At 41.7% G+C, this 19,621-nt stretch overlaps 1 protein-coding gene across 1 annotated transcript; it reads right to left on the reverse strand.

Moving 5' to 3' along the window:
* Positions 1–3,352: 3,352 nt before the first annotated feature.
* Positions 3,353–8,528, reverse strand: KRT33A (keratin 33A). The gene is made up of 7 exons (XM_054457387.2): positions 8,120–8,528; positions 7,046–7,128; positions 6,178–6,334; positions 4,760–4,921; positions 4,543–4,668; positions 4,147–4,367; positions 3,353–3,935 (listed from the first exon to the last, which is right to left on the reverse strand). Exons 1-7 carry the CDS (start codon positions 8,465–8,467, stop codon positions 3,818–3,820), a joined length of 1,215 nt encoding a protein of 404 aa, XP_054313362.1. The 5' UTR covers positions 8,468–8,528; the 3' UTR covers positions 3,353–3,817.
* Positions 8,529–19,621: the final 11,093 nt, after the last annotated feature.

Consider the following 19,621-nt stretch of genomic DNA (forward strand, 5'->3'; position numbering starts at 1 on the left):
GCTTGTCCCTGCATGTTTAAAAAAAAAAAAGTCACCATGGAATACTATGCAGCCATAAAAAATGCAGCCATAAAAAATGATGAGTTCATGTCCTTTGTAGGGACATGGATGAAGCTGGAAACAATCATTCTCAGCAAACTATTGCAAGGACAAAAAACCAAACACCGCATGTTCTCACTCATAGGTGGGAATTGAACAATGAGAACACATGGACACAGAAAGGGGAACATCACACACCGGGGACTGTTGGGTGGTGGGGGGAGGGGGGAGGGATAGCATTAGGAGATATACCTAATATTAAATGACGAGTTAATGGGTGCAGCACACCAACATGGCACATGTATACATATGTAACTAACCTGCACATTGTGCACATGTACCCTAAAACTTAAAGTATAATAAAAAAAAAGTGAGAGTGAGGGAACGCTACCTCAGCACACCTGCAGCAGGCTCAGTGAGGAGCCTGGTGGGGCAGGGGCCCACCTGCCTGGCACGTAACTTCATCAAGTTGTCAGTGTGCATTTTGCAATAACAAGGGACAGACCATGTCATCCTCATATCCTTTTATAGTTGGAGCCATTCTTGGGACTTTTGGTGCCTGCTGCCAGACTCTTCTGTTTTTGATGAGAAATGTGAGCAGTTGTTAGATGTCATTGATTCTTCTTTGAAACATAAAAGAAGACATACCTGACTTGTAACTGTCATCCACTACCCCAAAACTTTCAATGTTAGTGTTCAGTAAACCTATTTTCCATTCAGCTGCCAATGCACTCCTTTTAATAAAAGTGTCAATCAAATTCATCCTTTTAACTCTCCCAAGGCTTTCCTCTTCCCTTGAAATGAAATCAGATCCTCCACAGAACTGGCGAGCCCCCATGTACCCTGGCCACTGCCAACACATACAGGCTGATTGTTCCTCCCCTACTCATCACTCCAGATGCCCTGGCCTTGCTCCCTTCTTCAAAGGCATCTGCCTCACTCCCTCCCTTCCTTGATTTGCTGTCCTTCTCTCTGGAAAGATCTTTCCCTCTGCTCTGTTTCTTCTCTGTTTTCAGGTCTCAATGCAAATGTCACCTCTCAGGCAAGCTCTCCAAACTGAGACAATAGGAGCTCGGTTCACATCTGTCAAAACTAGGAGCAAACAGGCTGTTAGGAGGCTGAGTAGAATGTTTTACTGGGACTAGACAATATCAAACTTAGATTCCAAGAGCCCAGGAATTCGTATTCAAGGTCAAAGTGTCAACAACAAGAATACTGAGCCTTACATAGGTACCATGCTGCACCATTTATAAAGCACTTCCATACACAGGGGATCTTCACAACCCCACAAGGCTGCCAGGCCAGGTCTCTCGAAAGGAGGACTCTGATGGTCAGGAGAGTCAACAATATATCAAAAACCAGGACCCAAAAATTTTGCCTCCAAAACAAGCCATAATTCTTCTCATCACAGCATCCCACACCATCTTCTAGTGGGTAAGACTCAGAGCCCAGCGCCATCATGGTTTATTTCACAGGGAGGAGTGGGGCAGGGATTAGGAGACATTTCCCAGGTTCTGGTTTCCTTGCTTCCTTGCTGTGGGCCTCCCCCCTCAGAGCACTGTTTTCTGAGAAGGCCTGGCTCTAGGAGCTGATGACCTCAGTGACTGCAGACCTGGGAACCTGTGGAAAGGAGAAATTAAGTTTGCACCTGGGAAAGCCCAGGGTTGAATAACAGAACCTCGCCTTTAAGAATTCTTGCTTTTTTTTCCCTGCCTCTGCCTTGTTGCTGAAATATACAAGAGAGAAAGAAAGCGTTCTGAACCCATTATTTATCTCCTCCTTCCAAGCAAGCAGCAGACATTCATGATTAATGATGAGGTGACTTTCTACATTGATTTAATTGAAATCTGTATCCTATCCAGGTTATTTTTAAAGTTGATAAAGACCTTTTCTACTGATTCTTCTCTTCCAAACTCAAATAAAGAAATGTTTTGTATGCATGATCTTCCACTAAAAAGGAGCCCAGACACTCAGATCCTCAGGAACATCTATTCTCCATTCTATAGGATTGTGCTGCTGAAGACAAATGGAGTAGAGAGTGATCAATCTTTGAGACTCAGCATTCTCCATGTTAGCCCTAATGCAAAAGAGAGGACTGGCACACCTAAGGGGAGAAGGTGGCCACGAGCAAGTGTTGAGGGCTGGTCTCCTTAGCTGTCTTCTGGTATCCACAGCCCTGAATGGAGGGTTTTGGGTATGTTTCCCTGGACATCTCTACCATACCTAAATATATGGTCTGCAAGTTTTGGAGAGAATTTCCAACTCCCACTCTACCTCCTGCCCCTCCCTAACTGTTCTCATAGGTTGATGATATTCTAATCTCTATTAAGAGTTCCCATTCTCAATATCTCTTCATTTCAATCATTGATTTAGAAAAGTAAGAGTAGAGAAGTGAAAAACGAGACTCAATCTCATTTGTGGGCTGGGCCTTGGGTTTCCTTACTTGATTGCTGTTTTTGTTTTTTTAAACATTGCCAAATCTGGATGCCACTGAAGGCAGTAATGTGACAGAATGATGGTCCCAACTGCGTATAAATAAAAACAGGTGGGACCAAAGCTCAAGGCTCACTAGGACAAAAGAGGCTTTTCCGTCAAATAACCCACTCACAGTTCTCCATCATCTGACGTGGACCCCAGGCAACTGAGCAAAGAACTCCAGAATAGAGTTCCAGGCCCAAATCATAGAACTACAGAAAGTCACAAGGAGTCCTTGAGTGCCGAGGCAGGGACAAAGAGAGGAAGGTGAACCAAAGGCACCTCCCCACCATCCAGCCTAGCAGATCCCACACTCCTCCTGGCCACTATATCCCTCTACCCTTGGCTGCTCCTTTCTACTTTCTACCTAAACATTTCAGCACAGCGTGGTTGTGTGTGCGCATGTGTGTGTGCACACGTGCGCATGCCTGTGTGTGTGGTGTACATATGCTTATATGGTATGTGGTTATGTATATGTGTATATGAGATTATATACCATACGTTAAGGTGATAGATTTATATTACCTTAGTACAGTTTTTTTTTTTTTTACTCCAAATGTTTTTGGATCCCTCCACTTAATGTTTCAAAATAAATAGTTCCTGTATCTCTAAAGACGCCTTCATATGAATCTGCCATTCTGTTTCCCACCACCTTCTTCCCAAACACTAAATCCAGTTAATAGTCTTTCATGGAGTCTTTTCCATTGAAGGAAATCACAGACCATATATGGGGTGAACAACCTCTTCATCTGATGGGAAAACACTGGGTTTTTTTTTTAATTTATACAAGACAGCCAATTTTGGAATTAATGAGTGAAACAGACAATTATAACTTTTGAATAACAGTTTATTAGGAGGTTAATAAAGGATTTCTATTGCATCTCCAGAAACCAAGAGTGACAAGGAAGATTTACTCCAATTATGTTCTGTTTCATAGCATGCCCATCTATAGTGGGCATCATAGCAGCTCTATCACACTTAATGGAATTTTCTCTAAATCACATTTAGATAAGTTTTGTTCAAGTATAACACGTTATGCAAATGTGTCTTTATGATGATAGATATTACTTGATCTTGATCCTGCTGTAGGTCTCTCTATGTGCTTCAGAAGACAGATTTTGCAGCCTTATACTGAAGAATCAAGCCAGGGAATACAGTGGAAGGCTAGAGCTGACCCCTGGAAGCCAGGGCTGATAGAAAGGTTTTTGCCTCTTTCCGAAGTGTGGTCACTGTTGGTGATGTTGGGATGAGGTAAAGTTTAGGTGTGACTGATGCCTTTCTTCTCCTCCTGGTTGTGGGGCCTCTAGTACCCAAATGTGTTGCAAGGCCTGCACTGAGCACGTAGGCCACAGGGATTAGAGATACAGGGCCCAGTGGACTTCTCACATGCATTGGTTGTGGCGCAGGGGTTGGAGGGGAGCCTGTGGGCAGAAAATCGTTGGAGCAAGTTAGAGTAAAATGAGCTGAAGAGATTGGAAAATACTAAAAGGGCTTTGTGTAAGAATATTGTTCCTCCTTGGACTTCCTCCAAACAAAAGCTTGAAATTATAAATTCATTTCCATCAAGAAGACTATTCATCTCCACAGCAACCTCACGTGCCCCAAGGAAAAGATTACTACCCCCATACTGACTTGCAGTCCTCGCTCTCCAGCAGGCTCCTGTACGTGTTGATCTCGCACTCCAGCCGGGCACGCACGTCCAGCAGCACCTGATACTCCTGGTTCTGCCGCTCCAGGTCACTGCGGATCTCCGCCAGCTGGGACTCCACGTTGGTGATCAGTCTCTGCACCTGGGACAGCTGGGAGCTGTAGCGGGCCTCGCTCTCCGTCAGCGTGTTTTCTAGAGAGTCTCGCTGTGGTGGGGAAGATCGAGAGTGTCAGAGAGCTGCTCCTTACAAGGTTCCTCCATGGGGTTCCAAAGAACTCACAAGCTCCAAGAGCTAAGGAGAGTGTGTGGCCCCAAGGGCATCCCCGGGACTCTGCCTCCCAATTTCCCAACGCTCACCAGCAGGTCTGAACAATACACACCAAGTTGTGCTGGGCCTGCAGCTCGATCTCCAGGGCGTTGACCGTGCGTCTCAGCTCGATGATCTCCGCCTGGTAGGACTGCAGCTGCTCCGAGCTGGATACCACCTGCTTGTTCAGCTCCTCCGTCTGAAACACCCAAGGGGAGAAAGGATCAGACCCTGCCTCCGGGGCCCTGGGGGGCCTCGGGTCCTGAGTGGCCACGTGCTTAGATGCCCACCTGCGTGGCGAACCATTGCTCCACTTCCCTGCGATTGGTTTCCACCAGAGCCTCATACTGACTCCTGGTCTCGTTCAGGACCTGGTTCAGGTCCACAGCGGGAGCAGCGTCCACCTCCACGTTGAGGCGGTCTCCAAGCTGGCAGCGCAGGGTGTTAACCTCCTGATGGAGAAAGGGCAAAATTTTAAATTTCACAAAGGATCTTGGTGCTCTCCTTAAGAGAATGCAATTCAACTTCTCATCATTCTTAAGCTTTCAAGAAACTTTGTTCCCTCTGATTCTGTCACTAACCAGGATCTATATTCAATGACTAATTTGTATACTCCACTTTTTACAAAGTACTTTCAAGCCCATGACTTCTCTCTGCTCTTTGTATTAAATGTATCACTCCTCCTTTAGAGAGATTCAGTGATTTGGGCTCAAAGCTGATACACGGTGGGCCATTATTTAAACTCTGGTCCCCAAACGCCCAGTTCAGTGTTTTTGCTAGTATACCATATGGCCTCAAATGTTTGACTCTTAAGCGTGGATAATAAAAAGAACAGAGTCTAGCTAAAGAGGAAATACAGAATGCTTACTTCAAAATCTGCCATCCTGGCATAGAAGAGACTTTAAGGGTGATTTGTTGATTCCACCAGCATAGATTTTGCTGAAGGCAATAAGTATCTGTTTACTTCCCTACTAAGCATAGCTTGGTACTTGGGCTTAGGCGGATTTCAGACAAATTTGTATCCAACCTCATCTCTACCACTTAATACATTGCTTCTAGAAGCTTCTTAAAGCCTCGATTTCTTCATCTTAAAATGAGAACTGCCTCCGGAGTTAAAGCACTTAGCACAATGTTTGGCACATACTAAGCACTTGATTAATATTAACTGTCACCATTTACATTGTTCTTGGATTTCAGGTTTCGTAAAATACATGTCTTCTTTTTTGCCCAACTTAGCCATAATGGTGAGCATTTTGCTCGAGGCTGTTTCCAAGCAACACTGAACAGCAAGCAGAAAGAGCTCTGGACAGGAACGAAGAGAGTTGCATTTTGTTCCAGCTCAGCCCTCTCTGCCTGGTGGGCCTAGGCCAACCTGGCTTCTCCAGCTACAAATGGAGAATTGGAATAGAAGATTGCTGCTGCATGCACTCTAACCTGGGTGGAGGAGAGGCTGTGGCTGCTGCCTCGTTACTCAGCTTTCCTCACTACTGGGCTTGCCAACTTCCTCACTCTCATTCCTGCCTCTGGCAGAAAAATCCTAATCTCATATCACAGGTTTTTAGATTACTCATTCTCTACATATCCATTTTTGTATGCAGAATTACTTCTTCAGCTAATTGAGCCTCTACTGACAGCCTGTCCTGGACCCTGTGGCGGTTGTGAAACAGGTCCTGGCGAGTCTCAGCCCATCACTCTTCAGGGAACTCACCTGCTCATGGTTCTGCTTGAGGCACAGCAGCTCCTCCTTCAGGGACTCCACCTGGGCCTCCAGGTCAGACCTGCACAGGGTCAGCTCATCCAGGATCCTGCGCAGGCCATTGATGTCCGACTCCACCAGCTGCCGCAGGGACACCTCGGTCTCATATCTGTGATCATAGGAGGGTCAGGAACAGGCTGGGCAGGAATAGGCCTGGCCTTGACTCTGCTTTGGTTTGGTTAGTCAGGCAACTAGGAATTAGGGTTTGTAGTTTTTATAGCCATCTCTTTTGTTTAGGTTTTCAGCATCGAGCTGGAGGAAAATGCACTGGTAATTTTATGTTTAAAGATCCAGTGGATAGACTTCCATATTCCTAGCTACTCAGGAGGCTAAGGGGGGAGGATTGCTTGAGCCCAGGAATCTGAGGATCTGAGGTTACACTGAGCTGTGATTGCACCACTGCCCTCCAGCCTGGGTGACAGAGCAAGGCCCTGTCTCTAAAAAAAAAGAAAAAAGAAAGCCAGTGGATTTAGAATAAAAGCTGACAAACTGTAAGATTTCCAAAATAATATACTTCCACATTCTCCATTCTCATGAATGGGTTCTGTGCATAGGAGAACATCAGGGGCCAAAACGTCTACACTAACTCACAGTACGACTGGGGGTGTCACTTCACAGAGGAGAAGAAAGAGGAAAGGAAGTCTAAGGCCTGGGGAAAGGATCTCTGAGCTACGGTGTGTGGTGGCTCTGTGAATCTTGGAGAAAGCAGCTAGAACATAGCTCAGTCAGTGTTTGTTTAACTTGTGTTGACAACAGGCTACAGGAAAGGAGGGCTGCCAGAGAAGAGAAATAAACAGCAACACCCAGCTTGCCCACTCACTTGGTCCTGAAGTCATCTGAGGCCAGCTTGGCATTGTCGATCTGCACCACAAGCCTGGCATTCTCAGACTTGCTGCACAGGATCTAGAAGGCCCAAAACATTCAAGAATGAGCAAGGACTTGGTAATTTTTCACCAATGGCAGTCCTTCCTAATTCACTTCCTTGAAAGGATCAGGATGTCTATCTTATTAAATGCTTTCTATATACAGCAGGTACTCAATGAATATTTCCAAAATTATATTCAAAAAAGAACACCAAAATATGCAAAAAGTATAAGCAGATAATCTTTTTTCTATCCTAATGAGCAATACTGAGAAGCTGATCATAATAGTTGACATTTATGAAAAACGCCTACTATGTTTCTGGCATGATACTAGGAGCTGAGGATACAAAAATTGGTAAGCGCTTGATCCTGCCCTCAAGAAACTTTCAATCAAGCAGAAAAGACAAATAGGTAAACTAGCAATTGCAAGGGACTGGATCAGGGAAGAAGCCACATGTTCCCAGATGTACCAGACAACTGGGACTACTCTGTCCTAGGTAATTTCCAATCTTCCAAATTTTGGCCAAACATTTTAGGCTCTCACTGGACACTGTGCACCAGGAGAAGCCCAGAGGCATGAAGGTGAGGACAATGAAATCAGGATAAGAAGGAACACAGAAGAGACAGGCAGCCAGCAGTCCAAGGGGCAAAAAGCTCAGATGAGGGAGAAAGAAAATGGCCCAATCTTTACAAAAGATTCCGTTTCCCCAGCTTCCTTTGGACTCAGTCCTTTTCTCTCACCTCAGGGTAATAATTCTGGAGCTTGGCAAGTGCATGGAAGCATTCAGAGGTAGTTTTTAATTACAGCTCATTTATGCAAAGTGCTGCTACCTCCACATAGACTAACACTATGCAAATATTTAGACCTAACAGTCCCAAGTCTAATATTAGATGGGCCCTCAAGAAAACAAAATGGAAAGGCCAGTTTTCAGCTTTTCATTCACATCAAGAGCTCACGTTGTTTCTCAATCACAGCTCGGATTCTCTCCCAACAACTTCCTACTGGAGGCACTGTGTCACCCACTACTCACCTTCTGCTGGAGCTCCTCAATGGTCTTGAAGTAGGACTGGTAGCTGGCACACACCAAGGGCTCCTGCTGCTGTGACCGCTCCCGGATGAGGTTCTCCAGCTCCGCGTTGTCCCGCTCCAGCTGACGCACCTTCTCCAGGTAGCTGGCCAGGCGGTTGTTCAGGAACTGCATAGTCTCCTTCTCGCTGCCATTGAAGGAGCCCTCACAGAACCAGTTGCAGTTGCTCACATTGGCGGGGATGTTGCAGGCCCCGGGCAGGGTGCAGCCGTGGCAGCTGGGGGGCACGCAGGGCCGGGAGGAGCAGCTGGTGCGGCAGCTCAGGCTGGGCAGGCCACAACTGTAAGACATGGTGCAGGGAGGGAGTGTCCAGCTGAAGACAGAGTCCAAAATCTCCAAGTTGTAGAGCGGTGGGTCTCCTTCCTCCAGGGAGCATTTATACCTCATCTGTGGAGGGTGTGGACACGTAAGACAACCCCCTTTTTTTTTTTTTTTTTGCTCATTTGGTGATTGTCAAAAGCCCTTCCCTCCATTTGTTGTGTTTCTTCAGAAGAGTCTCTCCCCTCATAAAAGACTTTACTTGGGCTTCTCGCTAAGTCAGGACTCCTCTTCCATGCTGTGTGTCATGTTGTAAGAACTTCATGGTGTGACTTCAAAGACCTGGACTCATGAAAGCCATGGCCTTCTTCAGTGGGGTGCAGCAGGTCAGGAGACAGTATTGCTGTTCTGCTTCGTGGCTTGAGGCCCCCAACTCTTTGGTAAGCCTCTGGCTCTCCTTGGTGAAATGGAAAAGCATAGCTCTTGCCCATGTATCTTTTGCTAGGTCACATTTCCAAGTGCCAAATTCCAAATTCATGGTTCTCAGAAAAAGGAATAGATTCTTTCTGGGACAGTTCCTGATGGCCATGTTTCCTGATATGATGAGCTTTTTTCATATCCATGATGATGTCAATCAACCAAATAATAGATATCCACTACAACAATTTCATCCAGGGTAATGTAATAGACACTGGGAGGGGTGGAAGATAGGACTGAATGCTATGGTCAGAAGAAGTTCTTACTTGTTAAGAACCTGCACAAGCCCAAGGTAGTGTGGACACTTTTCACAAACTAGATCCTTTTTACAAACATGATCCTTGAACGTGCAGAACTTAGATGTCCATTATTCCTCACCAGAACTCTTCAAGGTAAACTGTATAATTCCCATTTTATAGATGAGAACACCAAGGTATAGAGGGTGAGGGATAATAAGTTGTGGAGCTAGGATTCCAAAGCAGTTCACTTTTCTTTTCATCACAACATGTGGCTTAAATATAAATGGCTTACTTCCTTCCCTTCTTCAGACAGGTCGTCCCTTTCTCCTCTCCAAGCTCTCTTTTTACCTTGAGCATGACACTGTCATGACTTATGTGCTTGTCTCTCTGTCTCTATTTGAGTTCCCTGAAGGCAAGGGCAGGGTCTAGTTTGTCTTTGAATCCCCAGCTCTAGGCACCTGGTAGGCACTGTTGAATGGGTGTGGGTAGAGGGATGAAGGAATATACAGGAAATAATAATCTGAGGCAGAAGTTGACAAGTGATAACTGAGTGGTTTACACACTGGGGAGGGTGAGCAGCTCTAGGATTGGAGGCCCTCAGGAATGGATTTGTGCTGGGATGGGGAGGCTTCTAAGAAGCAGAGGGGAGAAAAGTAGGAAGTGCAGGTGAGGAGAATAATGTGCACACAGGAATGGGGTGGGAAAGCCCAAGGCATGGTTGAAGGACCAGGGTAAATCTAGGCAGCAGGAAGGGGAGAGTTGTGAAGGGAAGTGCTAGAAATTAAAGCTTTATGGGGGATTGTATGGGGACCCTATGGTAGGGGTCTCAATGGTGAAGTGGAGCAGCTTGGACTTACCCAGAAGATGTAGAGCCAGTATAAGCTTTTGAACCTAAGTGTGGTGTGACAAAAGGCATTTTAGGAAATGTTTTAGCAAATATTTATCTGTTTTTGAAAAATGAAGGAAAGATTGGAGGCAAAGAGTTCAGCAAAGAGGCTATTGCAACAGTCCATTCAAGACTAGAATTTATGGCAGGGATGATGATACAGATAAGGTTTAGTACAAGTGAGAGAGTTAGAGAACTGAGCCAAGGGAGAGTACAAAGAGAAGAGCAACAAGGAGCTGAGGACCAAATTTTGGAGAATTTCCCAATCAGAGATCAGGAGAAGGAAAAAGAATCCGTGATAAATGGAGAAATGATGAGAAAAAAAATGATAAGAACAAGTTCATGGCATCCCAGAACGGCAGGAAGGAGGGTGCTTCCAAGAGGAGGTGATGTTAGAAGTGCCAAGTGCAGCAAAGGGGCCGCACATGATCAGGACCATGGAGAGGGTACCGGCTACCTTGACCAGAAAGTTACCAGGACCTTTCCAGGGTCACACAGGTATGTCTGCTGTATGCAGCGCCTGTGCACATTCTTAAAGTAATGCCCACAGTGAACTTTGGTAAACCAAGACTTAAAACACACAGAATTGAGCTGTTCATTACCTAGAGAAGTTCTGCTGCAATACATTTATATATCTGATTATAAAGCTTGGAGCTTTGATCTTACCAATACAGACTTTTATACAATAATTGGAGTGGGCTTTAAGCAGATGCCAGACTTGTTTGAACTTGATGATTCATAATAGTTTATTATTTAGGAACAATTATCCAAGAAGCATGAGTAATCTGAACTGCCCATGCATATGACACCACTTCTGTTTTGTCACAAGACGTAAGATGAGCCTTATTTGATATCCTAAAGAGGCAATGAGGAAAAAATTCAAGTATGTGCCTGAGGAGGCATACATTGGCCAGAAAGAGGAGGGGCTCCCTATGTCCTTGCTAGCAGAGGATGAAGCAGACCACAGATTCCAAGCCTCCCAGCTACAGCTACAGACCAAAAACCAGATGGCTTTGCATTTGGCTCTTCTCTTTCTCCCTCTCACCTCCTAACATAGATCCTAAATATGAAAATGGTTAAAAGAGAGAGGGAAAATCTTGGAACAAGATATTGTGGATCCTAATGGTCAACTCATCCAACCCCTTCATTTTACAAAGGGGAAACTGAGGCTCAGAATGGAGAAATGGCTTGCTTATTATCATCTAGCTAGGACCCAGATCTTCTGATTCCCACTGCATTGTCAGCCCCATCACCATTCTACTGAAATGTTGAAGAATTTCACAACCAATCTGATCTGCTATTACCTAAGGACAGAAATCAAGGGCAGTGAGAAAAACATCTTGTTATCCATAGATATGCTGTGTTAAAGAAGAATTATGAGTCAATGTGTAAATAAAGATAGAATTCAGCAATAGTACAGTTTCTTGTTACCTCTCTGATTTCAATTGTCATTTCTAAGTTGATGATACAATTATATACCAACAATTTGGAGTAATTTAAACATAATTATATCCCATCAGATATAGATTATATCCCATCTGTTTGGAGCAACTTAGAACAATTGGTCAAACAATGGTGACCCTACTCGACAGCAATATGCTTATCCAGAGTAAGGTACACAAAAGATAGTCACAACAAAATTAAATTATTATTAAAATGAGGACAACTGAGAGATTAAAAAAACACACCACAATGACACTGGATGCTGTTAAATGACAGGATTATGAATGCTTTTTTTCTTCTCTCCAAATTCTTTGAAAATATATGTGTTACTTCTGCACAATAAACAAAATAAAATTTACATTTAAAATTTCAGAAGGAAATTCTTGCAAATCTTCTAGAGGAACAATGAGTTATTTAAAAAAAAAAGCCTAGGAGGCTCCTGTTCCAATATAATTACTAAATTACACTTGAGCCTGTTCTCCTAGAAATAAAGCCTTTGTTGTGATCGGCATTCATGCCCTTGTGACAACTGCTGACTTTGTCCATTCCAAAGGTGAGCTACTAAGAAGGGATGAAGGGAAATCAAGCTACCTATAGCTCATGAATTGACTGGCATGAGGTCTGAGCTTCAGGTTAAGGAAAAGACAAGGAGGAGTAACCCTTGGAGAAACATTCTGCCATTGACTGCTAGCCCATGGTCCAAGATCGGCTGCTAGAACCACCTCATATTGACCCGCATCCATAGACTATACTTCCCACATACACATAAAGGATAATTAAATTTCTTTTCTGGAAATACTATCTAAGTCAGATAAAGCCTACAGGCTTAGCATGCTGGAGCTACCAAGGACCTAACTGGTCATTTCACTCAACTCTTTCATTTTAAAAATGGAATAACTTTGACCCAAAAGGGGAAGTGACTTGCCCAAACTTGCAGAGAGCTTGTGAAAGAGTCTAAATTGAAAGAGGATAAATTAGACTAAAGAAATAGGATAAGGCTTTTAGTCTTTATGAGAGAGTTCAGGCTAAGACCACTGAACGATGCAAGTCTCTCTAAACACTAAACCCTTAATAAAAAGGTGAACTAGAAAAATCAAGGATGCTTATTGTTAAAGAAAAACTTTAAAAAGCTGAACTATCTATTAGTGGGCTCTAATTTTAAAATTATAATAGTAAATAGTAAAAATAGTAAAAAAAAAAAAAAAAAAGTAAATAGTAAAAATCTCCTTTGAGATTGCTAAACTAGTGACCTATTTATCATTAAGGTTTGGGGGTTGCATCGATGCTACCCATATGGTTCAAGAACCTTCATGCTGATAAATTAACAAAACACCCAAGGAAATAACTCACAATTAGCAAGGAGGAGAAAACACAAGAAACGAAGGTTAAAGCCAAGAATATTAAATAACTATGTTTAAAGAGCTTATATGACAAAATAAGGAATCAAATCCCTAAAAAAATGGTAGCCACTATGCAAAAAGCATAGGCATGTTTAAAAAAAAAAAAAGTCAAACAACTTCTAAAAGTGAAGAGTATAATTTAAAGTGCAAATTTTAAGTGTAAAATTTCATCACTAGGTATTTTGTGACTTCAAAAAGTCAAAATTTTCTTTGATATCAATAATATTATTCAGGGTGTTAAATTTTCACTCATCTCCTACTGAACTAATGAAATTTTAATTAAAAACAAAGTTTTAGCTCTCATAATTCTATTGGACATTTTTAGATATTTTATACTTCTCCTATTAAGTCACAGCAATTGTTTAATTGTTGCATTTGTTTTGTCAGCTTAATTTTATTAATAATTGTTCCACAGAGCTTCACAGAAATATTTTAACAGAGTTCTAGGAGTCAATAAATTTAATTGTTTTTCTTTTACTTTTTTCATTAAATGACAAATTCATTTTTATAAAATTAAGTTGACTCCTAATAGTTTTTTATCTGGGGATTGATGTAATTTTGTTAGTTTTTACATGGAATGTTGCATTTATTCATTTCTGTTAAGATATAAAATATGCATTTCTGCCTTATTATTCCCTTTACTTTTATGTGTTCAATCACTTTTTATGTATCAAATTGTTGTCAGCTTTAATAACTGAAATATCCTCTTCTTACAAAGCCAAATAAAGTATTGTCATCTCTGTTAGAATTGCATTTATTAAAGCCAAGTCTAAAAAATTAATAATAAAAGAGCCTTTCTTTTCTACAAAAGTAAAATACAGTAAATTTTCAAACTCAATTGATAGGTTAAACATTAAATTAGACAAAGATGAAAAGAGAATAAGTCAACTGGAAAAGATATCTAAGGAAATTTACCAGAATATAACACAGAAATATTTAGAGATTGAAAATATGAAAGAGATGACAGACAAGCTAGAATGCGAAGGTCCAAAATCTGTTTGAAGAAGCACAGAAATGGTGGTATGAAGAGCTTGGGGAAGTCTCTCCCCTAGAAAGACATCTATCAAGCCACTCGAAATTAGCAAAGACATCAGTCAAAGGCTCTAGGCATTGATTAAAGGGCTTACAACAAATTGAGAAGCATTTACTCAACAACCACAAAAAAAAATGGAAACTTGATAAGAACACTGGGGGCTATCATGTTTAAATGAGGGACTCCATTATTTCTCATGGCTCTGCCTTCCAGAAGCACCATGGGCTGGGCAGCTGAGTGGCAGTTCCCAATCCTCCCAGCAGCCAATACACATCAGCAGATCCCATTTTTCATAGCTCACCCATTTCTAACCCCAGTTCCCTCTACACAGGGAGGATCCAGGCAGGGTGGCTTGAAGAGTGCAGTCCTTCTTTCCTACATACCTCTGTGTTACAAGAGAGATGTTCCATTGGGCCCCACAGTTAAGATGGCAGTATCACCCAAGTTGATCTAAACTTTCAGCAACACCTACCAAAATCCCAGCGAGCTGTTTTATAGAACTTGACGTGTTGTTCCTTTTATTTATGTGGAAATGCAAAACACCAGAGTAGCCAAAACAATCTTGAAAAAGAAGAACAAAGTAGGGGGATTAACATTTCATGATTTCAAAACTTACTACAAAGCTGCAGTAACACAGACAGTATTCTATTGGCATAAAGATAGACATATAGACCAACAGAATAAAATTGAGAGTCTAGAAATAAACCCTCACATTTATGGTCCATTAATATTCAACATAGGTCCCAATATAATTAATGGGGGAAAATAGTCTTTTCAGTAAATAATGCTGTGACAAGTAGACATCCACATGCAAAAGAATAAAATGTTTGACCCCTTTCTTATACCACAGACCAAAAAAATGACTCAAAATGGAGCACAGCCTAAATGTAACAGCTAAAACTAGAAAACTTAGGAAAAAAATGTAAAAGTAAATCTTCATGATCCTAGGTTAGGATCATGCACTTATTTCTCCATAATACATGTTGTATGTTACAACATAGATGAACCTTGAAACATACTATGTAAATGAAGCTAGTCAAAAAAACACATATTGTATGACTTCATTGTATAAAATGTCCAGAACAGGCAAATCTAAAGAGACAGCAGTGATTTCCTGGGCCTGGAGGGTTGCAGGGAGCAGAGAGTGACTACTAATGGGTATAAGGTTTCTATTAAAGGTAATAAAATGTTCTAAAATGGTAGTAGTAGTTATAACTCTCATTATACTAAAAACCATTTGATTTTATACTTTAGATCCGTAAATTTTATAGTATATGAATTATATATGATACATTAATTATACTTCAGTGAAGCTATTTTTTTAGAAAAAGGAATTCAGAAGGAGAAAATGGAGTATAAGATATAAGTAATATTCAAAAAATGTAATGGCTGAGAATTTTCCACAGGTATTGAAATACATGAATCAATCAAGAAGCACACAAGTCCTAAGTAGGGAAACTAAACCAAAACCATCCCTAGAAATAACATAGTGAAACTGCACAACACTAAAGAAAAACAGATGGTCTTAGAAACAGTCAAAGAGAGAAAAAAATAGAAGAATTATCAACAATGGAAATACAGATTAGCAATAGGCTTTTCAGCATCAACAACAGAAGCCAGAAGATAATGGTATAATATTTCCAACATGCTGAAGGAAAATAGCTGCCAACCTAGAATTTCATATAAACTAAACCATCGTGTAAGAGTGACCACTAAGAAAAGACATTTTCAGAAAATAACAGAGAAGTTATCACTTATAGATTCTTAGTCTGCTGTGTGTTGCTACAGCAGAATTCCACACACTGGGTAATTCATAAAGAAAATAAATTTATTTCTCCAGTTCTCGAGACTGGGAAGACCCATATCAAGATGCTGGTATCTGATGGGGGCCTTCATGCTGCATTGCCCCATGGCAGAAGATGTAAATGCAAGAGAGCATGACAGCCAGAGAGCAAAAGGACGCCAAACTCGTTTTATAACAAGCCCACTCTCGTGATAACTACCCCCTCGCATGATAAAATGACATTAATCCATTGATGAAGGCAGGGTTCTCATGGCCTAATCACTACTTGACCATTAAGTAGTAGTGAATGGTTTAAGTAGTAGTGAATGGTTGGAGGTGTCATTCAAACCATAGCAAATGCTATAAAAACTAACAAAGAATGTATTTCAGAAAACAGAAATTTAAAACCAGAAAGGAGGAATAAAGTCCAAGAAACACTGCAAACAAATAAACTGGTAACCATGTAGATAATTCTAAATAATAATAATAATAATAATGACCAAATTTTGGAGCATAAAAATAAGGTAAGATTGAACGTGGTGACTCACATCTATAATCCTAGCATTTTCAGAGGCCAAGGTGAGAGAATTGCTTGAGCCCACAAGTTCAAGGCCAGCCTGGGCATCTTAGAAAGACCTCGTCTCTGCAAAAAAAAAAAAAAATTAATTAGCTACACATGGTGGCATATGCCTACAGTCCCATTACTTGGGAGGCTGTGACAGGCAGATAGGTTGAGACAAGGAAGGTGAAGCTGCAGTGAGCTATGATCATGCCACTGCACTCCAGCCTGGGCAACAGATCAAGATCCTGTCAATAAATAAATAAATAATAAAATAAACCAAGGTAAAAAGTAAAGTAAAGAACACAAACAAAAATTTCTGAGAGGGCACAGTGGCTCACACTTGTAATCCCTAAACTTTGGGAGGCCAACACAGAGACTCCCTTGAGCCCAGGATTTCAAGACCAGCCTAAGCAACAGAGAGAGAACTTGTCTCTACAAAAATAAAAAGTAAAAAATTAGCCAGACATGGTGGCATGCACATGTGGTCCCAGCTACTTTGGAGACTGAGGCAGGAGGATCACTTGAGCCTGGGAGGTTAAGGCTGCAGTGGGCCATTGTATTAATCCATTCTCACACTGCTATAAAGAAATACCTGAGACTAGGTAATTTACAAAGAAAAGAAGTTTAATTACCTCACAGTTCGGCAGGCTGTGTAGGAAGCATAGAGGCTTCTGCTTCTAGGGAAGCCTCAGGAAGCTTCCAATCACGGTGGAAGGCAAAGGTGCAGCAAGGTGTCTCACATGGTGGGAGAAGAAGCAGGGGAGTGGGGGAGGTGCTACACACCTTTAAACAACCAGATCTTGTGAGAACTCACTCACCGTTGTGACAACAGTACCAAGGGGGATGGTATTAAACCATTCATGAGAAACTGCCCCCATGATTCAATCACCTCCCACCTCCAACATTTGGAATTACAATTCAACATGAGACTTGGGCAAGGACAACATTCAAACTGTATCAGCTATGATTACACCACTGCACTCCAGCCTGGGTAACAGAGTTAGATCCTGTCTCTTAAAAACAAAAAACAAAAACATTTTCTATGGACCTTGTTTTAATGCAAGAAGAAAGAGATTAAATTATATAGTGCTAAGTCAAGTGTGCACATTTAAAAATTAAGAACACATATTAAAAAGGGGAACAAAGAAAACAAGATCAATCCACAGGTGTCAGAAAGTGAGGAAACAATAAGCAACGAAAAAAATCATGCTTAATGGAAAGGACAAAGTAAGATTTTTAAAATTAGTCCAAAAAGTCAGTAATAAAATTACACGTAAATAGATTAAACTCTATTTCTCCTCATCAGACATAGAGTGCTCTGACCACCTTATCCAAAAGTTTCTACTTCCTATTCCCTTTCTTTGCTTTATTTTTCGTCTCAGCACTTATTGCTTGACACAGTCATGCTTGTTTGCCTCTTTTTATTGTCTGTCTTCTTCCACTTGAAAGTAGACTTCTAAGAGCAGGTCTTTGCTTTGTTCAGTGCTCTACCCAACAGGCACCATCGTAAGCATTCAATGATTATATGTTGAATTGAATTGGTTTATAGAGAAGACACATGAATGACCAATAAAAAGTTTTTTAAATGTTTAATTTCACTAGAAACTTTAAAATTATAAAGTGAGACAAGCTAGATTGCACCCACATTTCATTGGCAACATTGCCTTGTCACACTAGATGGCCAATTGCAGGTCATCATTGTGTCATGGTGAATTTTACAGCCAGTGTATCTTGCCAAGTCAGTAAGCTAAGCAGTGCCAACTGAAAAATCACAAGATTAATAAAGTTGGAAAGGAGAGCTTTATTTCTCATAAAAAGCTGCAGCCTCCAGGCTGGCCATCCTGCAAGCTGGAAAGCGTAGCCTCTGGCAGAAGCCAAGAGTAAGCATTTTGAGGGAGGGAAATGTGAGAAAGGAATGTATGCTGAGTGAGGTGGCCAAATGTACTATTTAATAAGCTACAGGAGGAGTCATGAATGTTTATGAGAAGACAAATGTAAGCATGTGCAATTGAGCTTCATGCCTCTTCATGGGTTGCATGTTCACAAATGGTGGCATTAGCATGATCCAAGGATGGAGTTTTTGGCCCTCTGATGTTGAAAGGTGAGGCAGAGGATGTGAAAACCCTCACAGCACATCCTCTGTAGACTGGCCAGACCACTCCATGGTTGGTGGTCTCTTATCAGGAAGGAATGCTGGTCGGTTGCTGTGTTGAAACTGCAAGAGAGGAGGAAGGAATCCAGTCACAGCTTCAGATGATGGGCTAAAGGTGATAAAGGAATGATTCATCTGTTTCTTATTTTCCAGAGCTGGTTTCTGCTTACTCCTTAGGAAAGAATTCTGGTTAAAGGCTAATAAGGAAGGGGCATACTGAGGCATGTCTGACCTCCCATCGTGTCATGGTCAGGGACTCTGTTTTTTTCTTTCTTTCCTTCTTTTTTCTTTTTTTTTTTTTTCTTATTATACTTTAAGTTCTGGAATATATATGCAGAATGTGCAGGTTTGTTACATAGGTATACATGTGCCATGGTGGTTTGCTCCACCCATCAGCCCATCATCTACATTAGGTATTTCTCCTAATGCTATCCCTCCCCTAGCCCCCCACCCCCCAACAGGCCCCAGTGTGTCCACGTGTTCTCATTGTTCAACTCCCACTTATGAGTGAGAACATGCAGTGTTTGGTTTTCTGTTCCTGTGTTAATTTGCTGAGAATGATGTTTTCCAGCTTCATCCTTGTCCCTGCAAAGGACATGAATGCATCCTTTTTTATGGCTGCATAGTATTCCATGGTATATATGTGCCACATTTTCTTTATCCAGTCTATCATTATTGGGCATTTGGGTTGATTCCAGGCCTTTGCTATTGTGAACATTGCTGCAATAAACATACATGTAACTCTGTTTTTAAGGTTTCTCTTCGGTCCCCTTGGCCAAGACGGGGTCTGTTCAGTCAGCTGGGGGACTTAGGATTTTAGTTTTATTTCTCAGTGGTAACACTGACCCTCCCCAGGTACTTCAGAAGAGCAATTTGGCTTTGTCCTGAGAAAAAGTGATCTCCCTGACACTCCTTTCTCTTATCCTCCAAGGAAAGCACCATGGCAGAGATAAGAACTAAGGACTGTTTTCCCTAGATCCACGTTTTCCACGGACACAACATCAAACATAGAGACAAGTTTTGCTTAATATTTTATACATTGAACACTAAAAACAAAGTGTATTTACTGTGTTGAGAACTTTGACCTCTCACTCACAAAGCATGCAACTGGGTATTTGGGAGGCACTGTTCCTGGTGAAGGCAGTTGAGAGGTAACTATCAGTGGACAGTAATCCCAGTATGTGTGGAGAACTGCTGGGATAAATTGAACCA

The sequence above is a fragment of the Pongo pygmaeus genome, chromosome 19, assembly GCF_028885625.2.
Source record: "Pongo pygmaeus isolate AG05252 chromosome 19, NHGRI_mPonPyg2-v2.0_pri, whole genome shotgun sequence".
In the NCBI taxonomy this organism is placed as follows: Eukaryota; Metazoa; Chordata; class Mammalia; order Primates; family Hominidae; genus Pongo; species Pongo pygmaeus.